The sequence below is a fragment of the Ictidomys tridecemlineatus genome, chromosome 2 (genome assembly GCF_052094955.1).
Source record: "Ictidomys tridecemlineatus isolate mIctTri1 chromosome 2, mIctTri1.hap1, whole genome shotgun sequence".
Lineage (NCBI taxonomy): Eukaryota > Metazoa > Chordata > Mammalia > Rodentia > Sciuridae > Ictidomys > Ictidomys tridecemlineatus.
The window spans coordinates 106,049,155-106,061,882 of record NC_135478.1 but is presented as its reverse complement, the minus strand read 5'-3'; the positions used below and the strand labels follow the sequence as shown (position 1 = coordinate 106,061,882).

The 12,728-nt window shown below is 59.3% G+C and overlaps 1 protein-coding gene across 17 annotated transcripts in view; it reads left to right on the top strand.

Moving 5' to 3' along the window:
• Rimbp2 (RIMS binding protein 2) overlaps positions 1-12,728 on the top strand; it is a 199,947-nt gene that overhangs the window by 118,587 nt on the left and 68,632 nt on the right. For 12 of the 17 annotated variants that reach the window (XM_078039390.1, XM_078039389.1, XM_078039391.1 and 9 more), the window contains 3 exons: positions 1,286-1,390; positions 8,101-8,151; positions 9,319-9,339. In XM_078039390.1, the coding sequence (XP_077895516.1) occupies positions 1,289-1,390; positions 8,101-8,151; positions 9,319-9,339 (174 nt within the window). In that variant the 5' untranslated portion in view covers positions 1,286-1,288. The remainder of the gene's footprint in view (positions 1-1,285; positions 1,391-8,100; positions 8,152-9,318; positions 9,340-12,728) is intronic. The other 5 variants (XM_078039384.1, XM_078039396.1, XM_078039394.1 and 2 more) reach the window with 1 other exon arrangement.

The window sequence follows — 12,728 nt, the reverse complement described above, 5'->3', positions numbered from 1 at the left end:
ATGAGTGGTGAAGGCTACCTGCCTCCAAGAGTCCCAAACTAAGTGAAGATAATGAGGCTAAAAACAAATAAGATCACAAAATAATAAATAAACAGAAAGGGATAGCCAGCCAGCCCAGAAGAACAAGGAAGGCAGGCTGTGACCCAAGCCCCTTGTTCTGGGCCTTCCCTGTGTTGCTGGTGGCTATCTAGGACCCTCAGATGTCAGGGGCCCGAGGGAGGGCAGGTGTGGGACAGGAGACGGGCATGCCAGACTCGTGCCACCGAGCCACATCCCCAACCTGAATCTCCTCACTTTTTAGGGAATTTGAACTTTCACCTTAAAGATCCAAATCTCAAAATATTGACAACAAAGTCAATTTTTTTATAATATATATATAAAAAAAGAAGAAAACTGAATTGAATTTGACATGGGCCCCTTCTGGTCTCCTCCCTTTGGACCACATGGCCAGTGCTTCCTGTGAGAGTCCCTTGGTCTGGCGTGTGCCCCCCCACGTGAGGTCATTCCTCAGCATGTGCTCATGTGGTCAAGGCTGGTCGTGATCACTGAATGTACTGCTCGGGCCTCAGCGGCTCTGATGCCCTCCCTGTTCTGCTGCAGGGCTTGGTGGTGACCAGCCACGGGGCACAGGCAGGAGCAGTCTGTGCTCAGAGCTAACAGATGAGAGCTGGAACCGGGCCCTGGGGCTTGGACTCTGCCTTTTGAGCAAAGACGGGGGATGTCCTGAGGCCGGGACACGCCCCAGGAGCACACCCCTTCACTCAGCTCCAGAAACCTGGCCTGACTGACACTCCCTTAGGACCCTTCCTGCGGACTGTGACCTCTGGTCCACGGGAGCCACAAGTGGGGCCAGAGACTGAGCAGGAGGCTACATAGGGGGCGTGGACCTGGGGTGGATGTCCATGTAGCGGTGGTGTGACTGCAAGGCTTATCCACCTGTCCCCTGTGGTAACCGTAAGGTCCTCCAGCTGAAGTGGGAGCCCCAACCTGGAGGAGAAGGGGTGGCCTTGCAGAATGTCCACCTGGGGAGAGGAGCGGGCACCCTCATGTCTGAGGACCGCAGAGGCCCTGCAGCTCTGCTCCGATGCTCCCAGCACTGAACATAGAGGCAGGGGGTGGGGCCTCGTTGGGCCAGGATTCCCCATCCACTCTGCCTCCTATGGGGACACAGGCCGTGGAGAGGGGGTGAGGGACCAGTGCTACTGTTGGGGGTGGTGGGAGAGGCAGCGTGGCTGGTGGAGCATGGTGGGCTGTGCTGGCGCTCAGGGGCCTCCTGTTCCCACAGCACATGCGTGAGGCTGCTGAACGGCGGCAGCAGCTGGAGTTGGAGCATGAGCAAGCCCTGGCTGTCCTCAACGCTAAGCAGCAGGAGATCGAGCTTCTGCAGAAGGTGAGGCTAGGTGGGAGGGGGCGGGAGGGAGATGGGAGGGGGGCGGCGGGGGTGCGTCAGGGGCTGCAGGTCCCCCGTGTCTTTACTCTACCCTGCTCTGCCTTCTCTTGGGCTGCCTAGAAGCCACATCCGGTGGTGCACAATTGGGTGTCCACCCTGGGAGGCCCGGGAGGGTGCTCTGACCCATGCCTGGCACGGACTTGACAGCTTCAGCTTTGGGGAGGAGCCACCTGCAGCACAGACCCCAGTGACAGTGCAGAGATGTCCACCCTGCCACCCCGCCTGGAGTGCACCCTGCCAGAAATTCAGAGCAGGGTCCCAGTGTTGTCGTGTGGGGTGGGGATGGGACCTCAGTTCCACCAAGCACCCATCCAACTGCCACGCTTGTGTGGACTGCGGCATGTCTGTACCGTGGCCCAGTTGGGCACCACTGAAAGGGGAAACTTGATTTGTGTCCACTGTTGGCACTGTGTGTTATTAAGTGAACAAGTTGCTGAGCAGTATTTATAGCAAGATCGGCGGGGGGGGGGAAGGAGAGAGAGAGAGAGAGAGAGAGAGAGAGGGAGAGGGAGATGGAGGGAAGGAGGAAGAGAAAGAGGAGGAGAGAGGGAGAGAGAGGGAGAGGGAGAGAGGGAGAGGGAGAAGCTGAGGGAGGGAGGGAGAAGCAGAGGGAGGGAAGTAGAAGAGAGGAATCAAGAGAAAGAGGAGGAGAAAGGTGAGACGGACAGCAGGGAAGGAGAGAAGCAGGGACCAGCCAGCCAGGAGTCAGGTGCGTCCCCAGGCCCCTGTGATGGTGGGCTAAGGATGGTGGCCCTGCCCTTCAATGTGCAATCTCACAATGAGTAGGAAGTCCCTCTTGCAGGAACAAGGGGCTGGCTGGCCCCCGAGGAACTAGAACTATTCTAGACCTGAGAACAGTGTCTCCCCGATGCCCAGTGTCCTAGCTCTTGCCCACTCCTCCTCCTGGCAGGGCAGTGGGCCTTCCGGCAAGAGCACCTGGTTGGAGCTGGCAGAGGGATGAGACCCCAGAGGGCTGTGGTCGCTGCTCATGGCCCTGGCCCTGCTACTGGCTGTTGGGCCCAGGCCAGGCCTTGGGTCTCCACGGAGGCCCGTAGCCATCCACGGCCTCTCTAGTCCTTGACCTCACAAGGGCCACGTGATGCTTCCCACCAGGGCTGGGGGTGAGAATCGCCACTGTTCTCCTCCAAAGTTGATTAGCAAGGGCTGGGGCAGCAGCCAGATGATTCCTGGTGGCCTTCCTCCAGTCGTTCCGGAAGCCTCCTTCCAGGGGTCGACTTCACCAAGCCAGCGCTGATGGGAACCCACAGAACCTCCATTGCTGCCACAGAAGTTGGCTGTCCCCTGGTAACCACCTGTGTGGTGCCTGGGAGGAACCCCGCTGGGTTGCAGGTGGAGGGACATACAGCTCTGATCTTCCTCCGTCCTGCCTGGGGGGCCTCCCCCATGGCCGGGAGGGAACCTGCATTCATTCATGTCAATGGGGAAGCCACATCCCCAGGCTGGCCCCGTCTGACACACAGAAGTCTGCAGAGCTGCAAGTACTAACCAGCGAGGACTCTGCTTCTGGACAGTGACGAAGTATCAGACTCCAAGGAGGAGAGCAGACTGCTCCTGGTCAGCCTCTCACCTCGGTACCCGCTTTCCCTCGCTCTCTGTTTACTTATTTTGCGTGGCTCATGGTTCTCTCTATTTTTGGATGCACTGATGCTTCCTCTGGGGGAGGAAGAGAGACCAGATGAACTATGGACGCACCAATTGTGTAATTTCTTGGAAACTCTGAATCTTAAAGCAGAGACTGAGCGTCAAGTGAAATGAGATCGGTGAGCTCTCCCTGGAGTCCACTTCCCAGCCAGTTCCACCCTGGACGTCTGTCAGGAGGCCTGTGCTGACCGTCCACCTGCTCACTTGTTCATCAAGGACTGGTGGCCCCTGGCTGCCACTCAGCTGGTCCTGGGAAAGGGGTGGCGTTGTCCAGGGAGCCTGGCCTCTGCCCAGTGGGAGCAAGTGAACACACACTAGGACCAGGCAACCCGAGCCACGGCAGGCGCCCCGCGGGAGATGCAGAGAGGAGTGGAGGTGTGACGGGCGGTGGCCGTGGGTGGGGGTGACATCTAGTGAGCAGAAGATGCCCCCCTGCCACGATCCAGGGAAGGACTCATTTCCTCAGCAGGAGCAAGCTCAGCATGACGGAGAGGCCAGGGAGGCAGGCTGTGGGCATCGAGGGGACAGGGCTTGATCTTGGACTGCAGGCACAGAGCTGGAACCTAACCCTCAGGCATCCAGCCCAAGACATCCTTGTCTCCCCCCACCAAGATAAAAGCCAGTCACCATGCTTGGCCTGTCCGGGCCCTGCGGGGGTCTGAGGGGTGCTGACACAGGAGAGCTACCTGATGTCTCTGTCCATATCCCCGAACCCTCTTGGAGCCCACCCTCTTCACACCACCAAGCAGCTAATTACCCCATGCGTGGACTTCACACCCAGGGCTTGGTTCTCTGCCCTCATTTTCTCTGACCCAGAGGCCCCGTGTGCACAGCAGGCTTCCGGGACCGTCCCAGCCTGGCTGTGTCCTCTCCACACATCTCTCTAAAGTCACCCTCTAACTGAAAGCTGGTGACCTCACCTGGCCCTGGAGGCTTAAGCCCCACCTGTATGTGGCCTCCTGGGTTTGGGTCTCAGCCCAGATGCCCCCTGGGAGCCCTAGTTCTTTCCCCAGGCTCTGGGGTATCACCAACCTCCCGCCCCACTGACCCCCGACCCCGGTCCTCAGCACTGCACACCTGCTACCTGACCTGGCTCTGCAGATGGTGGCTGTGTCCCCTGGTCTAGCTCTGGCTTCCTACTGCAGTTAATCGCTGCCCTGGTCATCGCCCGCATCCCACGCCCAGTCCCAGACTCCCGGCTGGAGCCAAGAGCTCCTTCAGGACCGTCCTTGCCCTCCCTGGTCTTCGGCACCCACGTTCCCCGAGCTCCTGCTTGATGGAGCCCTGGCCTCTTCCTGCAGGCCAGGCTGCTCCGGAGGCTGCATGCAGAAAGGGATCCCGGGAATCCCTCTCTGCTGGACCCTCCGCCCTCCAGATCCCAGGAGCCCTTTCTTTGGATGCAGAGGGTGCATGAGCAGCCAGGAGTGTGTCTGGAATGTGGCTGGGTGCTGTCCCTTCCTGGCACGTGGCTTCCTCTGGGACCACTTCTCCAGCCACAGCCATCCTGAGGACAGGCTGGGCATGCAGACAGCAAAGGCCAGGGAGCAGGGCCCATCGCCTGGTGCAGGTGCCTTCCTTTCCTTGGTGGCCCCTCCCCCTTACAGTGTGGGGCTGGGGGAGGCCGTGACACTGAGCCAAGGCACTGCCATGTTGAAGGGCAAGCAGGCAGAGGGACCCATGGCCTCATACAAGGCTGTCCTTGTGGGTGTCAGGTGAGATGGGCAGCCTGCCAGCCCTCTTCCCAGGGGCCTGGGCAGAGTAGGAAGGCAGGGAGGCCAGGATGAGGCCCGTTCTGCCGTAGCCACAGCTTCCCGTGGGATGGGGAAGGAGCGCTCCCAGGGCCTTGCTGTCACTCAAGGGGCATGAGCACCTCAGGTCAGCAGTGCCTAGGGACGCGGCCAGGCCAGATAGGGTGAGGCTGGGCTCTGGATAATGCTGCACTGAAGGATGCATCTGCAAGGGACTGGCATGGCCCTTTCTGCAGAAGACTGGCCTTTTTGCCTTTGCTGAACCACCAAACCTGTCCCCTCTTGGGGCTTTTGTCTAGAATGCAGGTCCCCAGGTCATTGCAGAACTGGCTTATTTTGTCAGGGAGTCTGTGCTCTACTGCCCATGTGGCACAGGGCATGGGACGCCAAATGTGCCCGCTTGTTCCTGTGCTTGCCTTTTGTCAGGACACAGCGTCCACATCCCAGGGCCTTGCCTGACACACAGTAGGTGCTCAGGAGCATCTGAGGAAAGCTTATGGTCAGGCCAGAGTACGAGGACGGTGCTGGATTCGAATCCTCCCATGCCCATGGATTGAATTCGCAGCCCCCCCACAGCCCCCAAGAGCTGTGGGCACAGGACCCTGCATGTCAGCAATGGGAACCTGAGGACAAAAGCAGGCTCAAGACATGGTGACAACTTCGAGCCCTTCTCTCTAGGCCAGAGAGACCCCTGGAGTCCACCCACCCCCTGTTTTGTGAGGGTTTCAGTCTTGGGTGGGCCATGTCCAGTCCTACAGCCACCTATGGAAAGAGCAGAGTTTCCATTTTTAAAATGCATCTGTGGATCTGACCAGGTTGACTATTGTTTAAACTTCTTGTGGCTGGCAAGCTGATTGTGGTCGGTTTCAAGGCTGTTGTTGAGATGTCAGAGCTGGAGAGGCCATGGCCTCGTACTCTGGTTCAGGCCACCTCCCTGGGAGTCCGCATCCTGTTGTGTGGGGAGCAGGCGTGGGGCTCTGCACTTCTCCAGACACACCCTGGGTGTTGGTGTATGTTGCCAGCTTGCTGAGCCTGCCCAGGGCCAAGGCAGGGTACCCATGGAGGCTCCACGGGTTCCTAGGGTCTTGTTTGCTTTCTGTGGAACTGACTTGAAAGACACTGATGAAGGCCCTTGGCTCCTCCGTCCTACCAACCCACTGCTGTGGCCCCTGGGCAATTCCTGTTCTGAGTATCAAGGGGACTGTGCTGCTCTTGTGCCTGAATGGCTGGCTTGGAGCCTCTGCTGCGGCCTCCTGGGCAGCTGGTCCTGGGACAGCAGCCCCTCTTTCCAGCCTCAGGGGCCCAGGGTGTCCAGGGGCCTCAGTCCTCTGGAGTCATACCCTCAGTGTGGTCCATTCTGCAGGGTGGCGCCTGCCTGCCTGTGGATGGGGCCCTGGGAGGGAGCCTCGCTCACTGCTGCTGAGATTGTGCAAGGACTCGGCTCTGCCAGGTTCATCTGTTAACTTTTGTTCTAACTGATTGTCCAGTGGCCCAGCCTGCAGACAGCCTGACAACATGAGCCTACATTTCTATCCAGAGCCCAGGACTGAATTGCTGCCAGCCTGGCTGGGCGGTGCCGGCCGCCTTGGCACTGCCCTGTGGGCCTGCCGGGCGAAGGCCTCCCGATTCCACGGATGCCACGGGGCATTGTTTGTGCAGGCCCACAGGTCCCCTGACCACTGGCCTTTTTCACATTCTGTTATTTATTATGGCTCTGCTGGGTTTTTCTGAGAAAGGAACAATTTTGAGCACTTGCCATCTGGGCTGGCTGGAGAAGAGCATGATTGACAAGTGGAGTCCCGGTCACTTGCCTGGCTCTCGGCCCCTCCTGGGAGGTGTGGGAGGATGCCATGGGCGTGGATGGACCCCGGGAAGTGCCAGTCCTTTCTCATGCTAGTCGGTGCCAGGACCCAGGTCCCCCTCTGTCCACCCACACGCAGTCTTCCCAGGGAGAAGCTGCAGCTGTGAGGACAGTGCCTACTTGCCTATTTGTGACGGACGACGCCCCAGACGTTATTTCTCCAGGCTGAACAGTGGGTCTCAGCTTAGCACGGGATTTTTCTTGGTGCCCGATACTCCTTCTCCAGACATCAGTGCTTCTGCCTTGGGAGTGTCTGAGCCCACTGAGCCCTGCAGAGTGGGGTGCAAAGTGGGGGTGGTGGGGGGTGCACCCAAGGAGCCCTGGTTCTCAGACCCCCAATGAGCTTCCATTTCTCCAACTTTACAATGAGGGGTGCCATGGTCTTGATGGTGGATGATGGTGTTCATTCAAGGAATCTTGGCTTCAAGAGATGGAAAATCCACAAAGGAAATCTTGTCCTCACCAGTAACTGGAAACCTGACTTCAGATATGGCTGATCCAATGCTCAAACCAGCTGGTTACGACACAGCTAAATCCCAAGTGCCATTAGAACTCATTTCTCTCTGGATCGGCTCCCAACCTTCTCTAGGGTGACTCATTCTGGGTTTCCCCGTGGCGGACCCTGGCCACGCCAACCTGGCTCCAATTTCTACTTCCCTCAGGTTATGGCCCAAAAGGGAGAAATCTCCCTCCCTCCCAAAAGACCCAGGCCAAGTATCACTGCTCAACTTAGGCTTCGTGCCCCTGCCGATGCGCCAGTCTTTGAGAGTCTTGCTCATTTCCTCAGGGCAGGGAAGGGTAGATCCCAGCAACTTCAGGGGCCTTCCAGGAGAGGAGGTGAGGTCACAAACACAACTTAGGTCATCACGATGCTGGAGCGTCCAGGTCGGAGAGGACAAGGAGCAATGTTGCATTCCAAGGTTGCAGGAGTTGCCCTGTGCAGGGCCGTGGCTGTCCTGAGCCCGGAATGTCTTTGGTGACACTTATAACATTTCCTCTGTAAGACCCCCCACTCATGGCCCCTCCTTTCAGGTCAGCGAGATCTCGGCCCCTGAGCTGTTTGGGGTCACTCTTGCTGTTCGCCGTGTCCCTAAGGGTGAGGATGTGGAACCCGACAGCATGTGATGGCCTTGGCAGAACCATTCTCCTCTTTGGGGCTCAGCGTCCTTCCCTGGGCCCCTCTCAGGAACAGGACAAGACTGCCCACCCTCAGGCCCAGCCACATCCCAGGGCCCACCCTGTGTGGACCACAAGAGCATCAAACCCAACCAAAGCTGCTCCTGGCCCAGGGGGAGACCCTGGGAGCGAGGGGCCCCATCTCAGAGCTACCGGCCCCTCCTTTCCTCTGACCACTGCTCTTCTCTCTCTCCATGCGGAAGGCTCAGGTTGAAGCTAAGAAAGAGCACGAGGGAGCCGTGCAGCTGCTAGAGGTGAGTGGGCCGCATCTTTCTGGGGCCATGTCCACCTTTACCCCCAGGGCGATGTCCACCTTTTTCCCCAGGGACACTGGGTCATGGAGGGGAGAAGCCCTCCTCTGCCACACAGCCGGCGTCAGAGCTCCTGTCTCAGGAGCTGCTCTTAGGGGAAAGCCAGGACTGGCCCCTGCCGGCCTGGGAATGGTCCCTAGGACTGTGGGCGAGCTCTCTCTGGGCCTCCTGTCCTCTGGTGGGTGGTGGGAGGACGTTCTTAAGGTGTGGCACCAACCATGGGGAGGCACTTACAGGATCAGATAAAGGACAGCCTAGCAGTCAAAGTGGTCAGTGCCACCAAGTCACTTCCAAGGGTACCGTCCTCATGGGAGTGACCTTTTCCAGCCCCTCAGGGAGGGGGACTTGGAAGGAAAACTGCTGGGCTGGGTAGCTTCATGGCAGTGGACACTGCTTGCCCTGGCTTTTGGTCCAAGGCCAGCCTCCTCTGCAGAAGGTGGACAGGCATCAAGGAAGGGCTCTTGGGGTCATTCTGGGGACCTTGGCCACCTGTACTCTTCATGCATGCAGAGCAGCCGGAGGCCTGAAGACAAGGGCATACAGTGAGCCACCCGCTAGGGGTAGGCAAAGTGGACTGCCCAGCGTCACTCCTCCTGGCCGCCAGCCCCCAGTGAGTCCAAGCTCTCCAGATAATGGGCAGGGTCACCCCTTAAGATGGCCTGTTCCTACCCCCAGGGAAGAGCCTCCAAAAGCAGCATGTGCACCCTTGTGTGGCCTGGGGGAGGTTCAGTCACCGTCAAGTACATGTGAAGTTGATTTTCCAGTGTGTCCTTTAGTGAATGGGTGTCAGGGTGCCATGTGAACAGGGTAGGAAACACAGCTGGGAGACTGCCCTCCCCAGGCCCCACTGCCCCAGAAGGCCAGGCCCCACCTGCTCCACCCTCCCATGGCTGCAGCCCCTGCCTCCAGGCCCCCAGAGCTCATCCCTGGGGCTCCCCACTGGGGCTTCCCCTGGGCTGTGCTCAGGGTCTGCTGTAGCCCCTCACCGCATGCTTTGACAGGCGAGAAGCATGTGCCTGGGTCGGGCAGAGGGGAGGGCGGCGTGGCTGCTGGGAATTGTCTATTCACAGTGTCTTTTTGTGATTGTGTCTCGCTTGGCTCCCCACGCAGAGCGCCCTGGACAGCATGCAGGTACTCCCAATAGCCCTGACCCTGCCCGTGTGCCAGTGCCCCTCAGCTGAGCCCCCGGCCAGCCCTGCCCTTCCCCTCCCTTGGGCTCCTTGAGGTGCTGCTGTGGGTGGGGCTCTGGGCTCTCAGCTTGGGGGCCCAGGAGCTTGCACTAGCCTGCAAAGTGCTGTCCCCTGGACTTTGGGGCTGGCCCGGGGCCTATGCTCTCCTATGTCCTGCCAATGCTGTCACATAGTCCTGTGAATTCAGATGACCAATGGGGAAGAGAGGTTGTTACGATGATCTGGTCCTTTTGCAGCCACGGGATTGGGAGGGCACAACTTAGTGCCCAGAATTCAGCACAGGTCATCCGAATTCACACTACACCCTGGTGCTGTACCCTTCTGTCCTGCCTGCCCTGTGCCAACAGCAAGCTCCCTCCACTGCTGAGCGGGAAGCCCAGTTCTCCATGGGGAGTGGAGGTAGAGTATGAGCCGTGCTGTCCCTGAAGCTGGCCTTTGGGCATTTTGCAAGCCTCTGAGCCCACTTAGCATTCAGAAAAGGGCCAGCTCTTCTCTGCTGGAGGAGGGTCCTCAGGTGGACCCAGGCCCCGTGGTCTTGGCATCTCCTGGAAGCTTGCTGGAGGGGCAGACTCTGGAGCCTGGGATGGGTGTCTGTGATCTGTGTGTCCCCCAGGGACGGAGGCCGCAGGGTCTGGTGACATTATTGGAGAATCCAGGGCCCGAGGCCGCAGGGTCTGCAGAGTCCAGTGTTGTTGTTGGAGAGGCCCCCGGGCCAGCTGCTGGGAGGAGGGGATCTTTGGGGATGCGGTTCTCTGAAGCCTGGTTAGCCCGTATTCTGGCTGTAACAGAGCTCCTCCCCCAACCCAAGCCACCTACCTACCTCCTAGGATTGAGATATGGATGTAAATTGGACCCTGATGTAGACAGCACTCCGCTAGGTACAGAGAGGCCAGAGGAAGCTCACCTGGGAGGCCTGACCCTGCCCTTAGATGCCGCGTGCGGAAGTCCAGCCTTGGGATGCGGTAGCCCTGTTTCCTGGAGTGTGAGCGGGCAGCGTGCAGGTGGAGCCAGTCCCACATGAGCCCTAAGAGCCTGGTGGCCAGGAGCCCCACCCTGCTCCAGCTTCCTGCTGCCCCTGCGGGGAGGACAGGCTATGTTCTGGCAAAGCTGTGTCGGAGGTGGGGGGACTGCAAGCCCCACGCACAGCTCCACTTGACTGAGGCCCTGGCCTGCCTGCCTCTTCCCTGCCACCTGCAGTCCCAGAGTCACAGCACCAGAGCGGGGAGTGTGACAGAACTTAATCTTTAAAGCCACGGATGAGGTTGTCATTCTCTCATTTCACTGGTTAGGCAATCACGGCACAGAGACCAGACCTGAGCCACTTTCCAGGGAACACACAGCTCATAATTGGCAGAGCCGGGTCCTGAGGGCCAGTCTGCCCAGCAAGGTCACCTCCTAAGCACTGAGAAAAGTCCTGCAAGGAAGAGGTTCCCTGGATGGTAGTGCTGCCACACAGCACTTACCCAGTTCCCCTGTGATGGGCATCAGGAGCAGGCCTGACTGGCCGGAGGCAGAGGGACGCCCTGTGATGTCCTGAATTTCCAACAGTTCGGTGCACTTGAGGGGAAGCTGCCAACTGGACAGGCCTGGGCATCTGGGCACAGATCAGTTAGAGACCCAGCCTGAGGTGCCACCCCAAGTCCTGCGCCTTGTCCACTCGAGCATGGGGCAGCTCAGGTACACAAGCCAGTCCACAACTCCTGAGTACGTCCAGTCCCACCAACAGTTGCCTGTCCTTGCTCATGCTTAGGAGAGAGCCGGTCACCTCATGGGGACACTGGCATGCTCATCAGCACACCCTGGCATCAGTGGAGACACAGCTAGCCATGGCTCCGGGCAGTGTGGCTCTCCGGACAGCTGTGGGCCCTCCCCAAAGGTGGGATTCTCAGCATGGCCATTTGCTGTCCTGGAGTGGACGCCCCACTCACTGGGCCGAAGGACTGTGAATTACAGATTGCAGAGCCCCAGCCCCAGGACACAGTGATTGGTGTGTGGGGACCTGTTTGGGACAGCTGGAGGTCAGCAGGGCCACAGGGCCATACAGCCTGCCCTAATTTGCCACTGGACCTGTAGACGCAGGAACAGGACTTGCACTTTCAGGATCGCTGCGTACAGCCCTCAGCCCCTGCCTCCAGTGGCCCCGGCCCTGCCAGACCCTTGAAGCTTAGAATAAAGGGTTTCCACCCTGAGACAGATCCCTGCATCCCTTGAAGAACTGGAGTTGGGACCAGAGCGGGCTGGACAGAGCCACACCTGGGCCATGATCCCTTCCTCCTGTGGGCAGCCCCGTGCCATCAGCTGCACTGCAGAAGGCACCGTGCACCACTCACGGTCAGCTCCCAGCACCTGCCCAGGACCTCCGAGCTCAGCAGGCTGGAGCTCCACAGTCTTGTATGGGTACCGGTGGGGACAGCACACCCCACACCACTACTGGGGCCAGTGGCTCGCAGTCCCCGGCCAGTGATCTGTACCGCGAAGACTGGACACTCCCTCTGCCCTCTGAGACGAGTGCCGTGTAGCCCAGAGCTTCCTGCTGACACTCTGCTGTGCCTCATCACCTTGGCCTCTTTCCACAAAGAGAAGCAGAGTCCAGCCTCCTGTGGACAGGACAGTCTCAAGGCCTTGCATCTCACACCTGCGGGGACCTGGGGAGTGGGGCCTTTGGCTCAGTGCAGGACGATCCGTTGTTGGAGGCCTGGGGGCCAAGTCGAGCCCGGATCCCTCTCTCCTGAGAGGCCCCGTGCTGCTCAGGGAGGCCGGCCCCACCCAGACTTCCTCCGCCTGTGAGCCAGGGCCCTCAGGCTTCCTTGGCAGGCTCTCTACTGGACAGACTTCTTCTGTGGTGACCAGCCTGTGTGGACACCTTCTCTGCGCCACATTCTAGACCCAGTGCTGAGCAGGTGGGACAGACACAGGGGCAGACGTACCCAAGGGCCCACAGCCGCAGTCCCTGGCGTGAGGCATTCCTGGGTGCAGAGTCCTGTGCAGGCTCATGTGACCTCAGCTGTGCTCATGTCCCTGGGTGGGACATGGCATCCTCCAGCACAGGCTGTCCATGCACTGCTGTCCTGGTCTTCACTGTGGCTGCCTGGCCTTGTGGTGTCGTAGTTTTAAGACACTATTTACTTTTTGAACCTCTTTATTTTGAAGTACTTTAGAGTCACAAAAGCTCAGAGGCTTCTAGAGTCACAGAGTGTTCACTGGACCGCAGGGGAGTCGGCGGGGATCTGCTTCAGGGGCAGAGCTGCCTCCTTTGGACCTTTCCAGGGTCCACTCACACTCCTTTTCTGGTTCTGGTCACAGTTGTGTGGAATTTGGTTGCATGTCTGG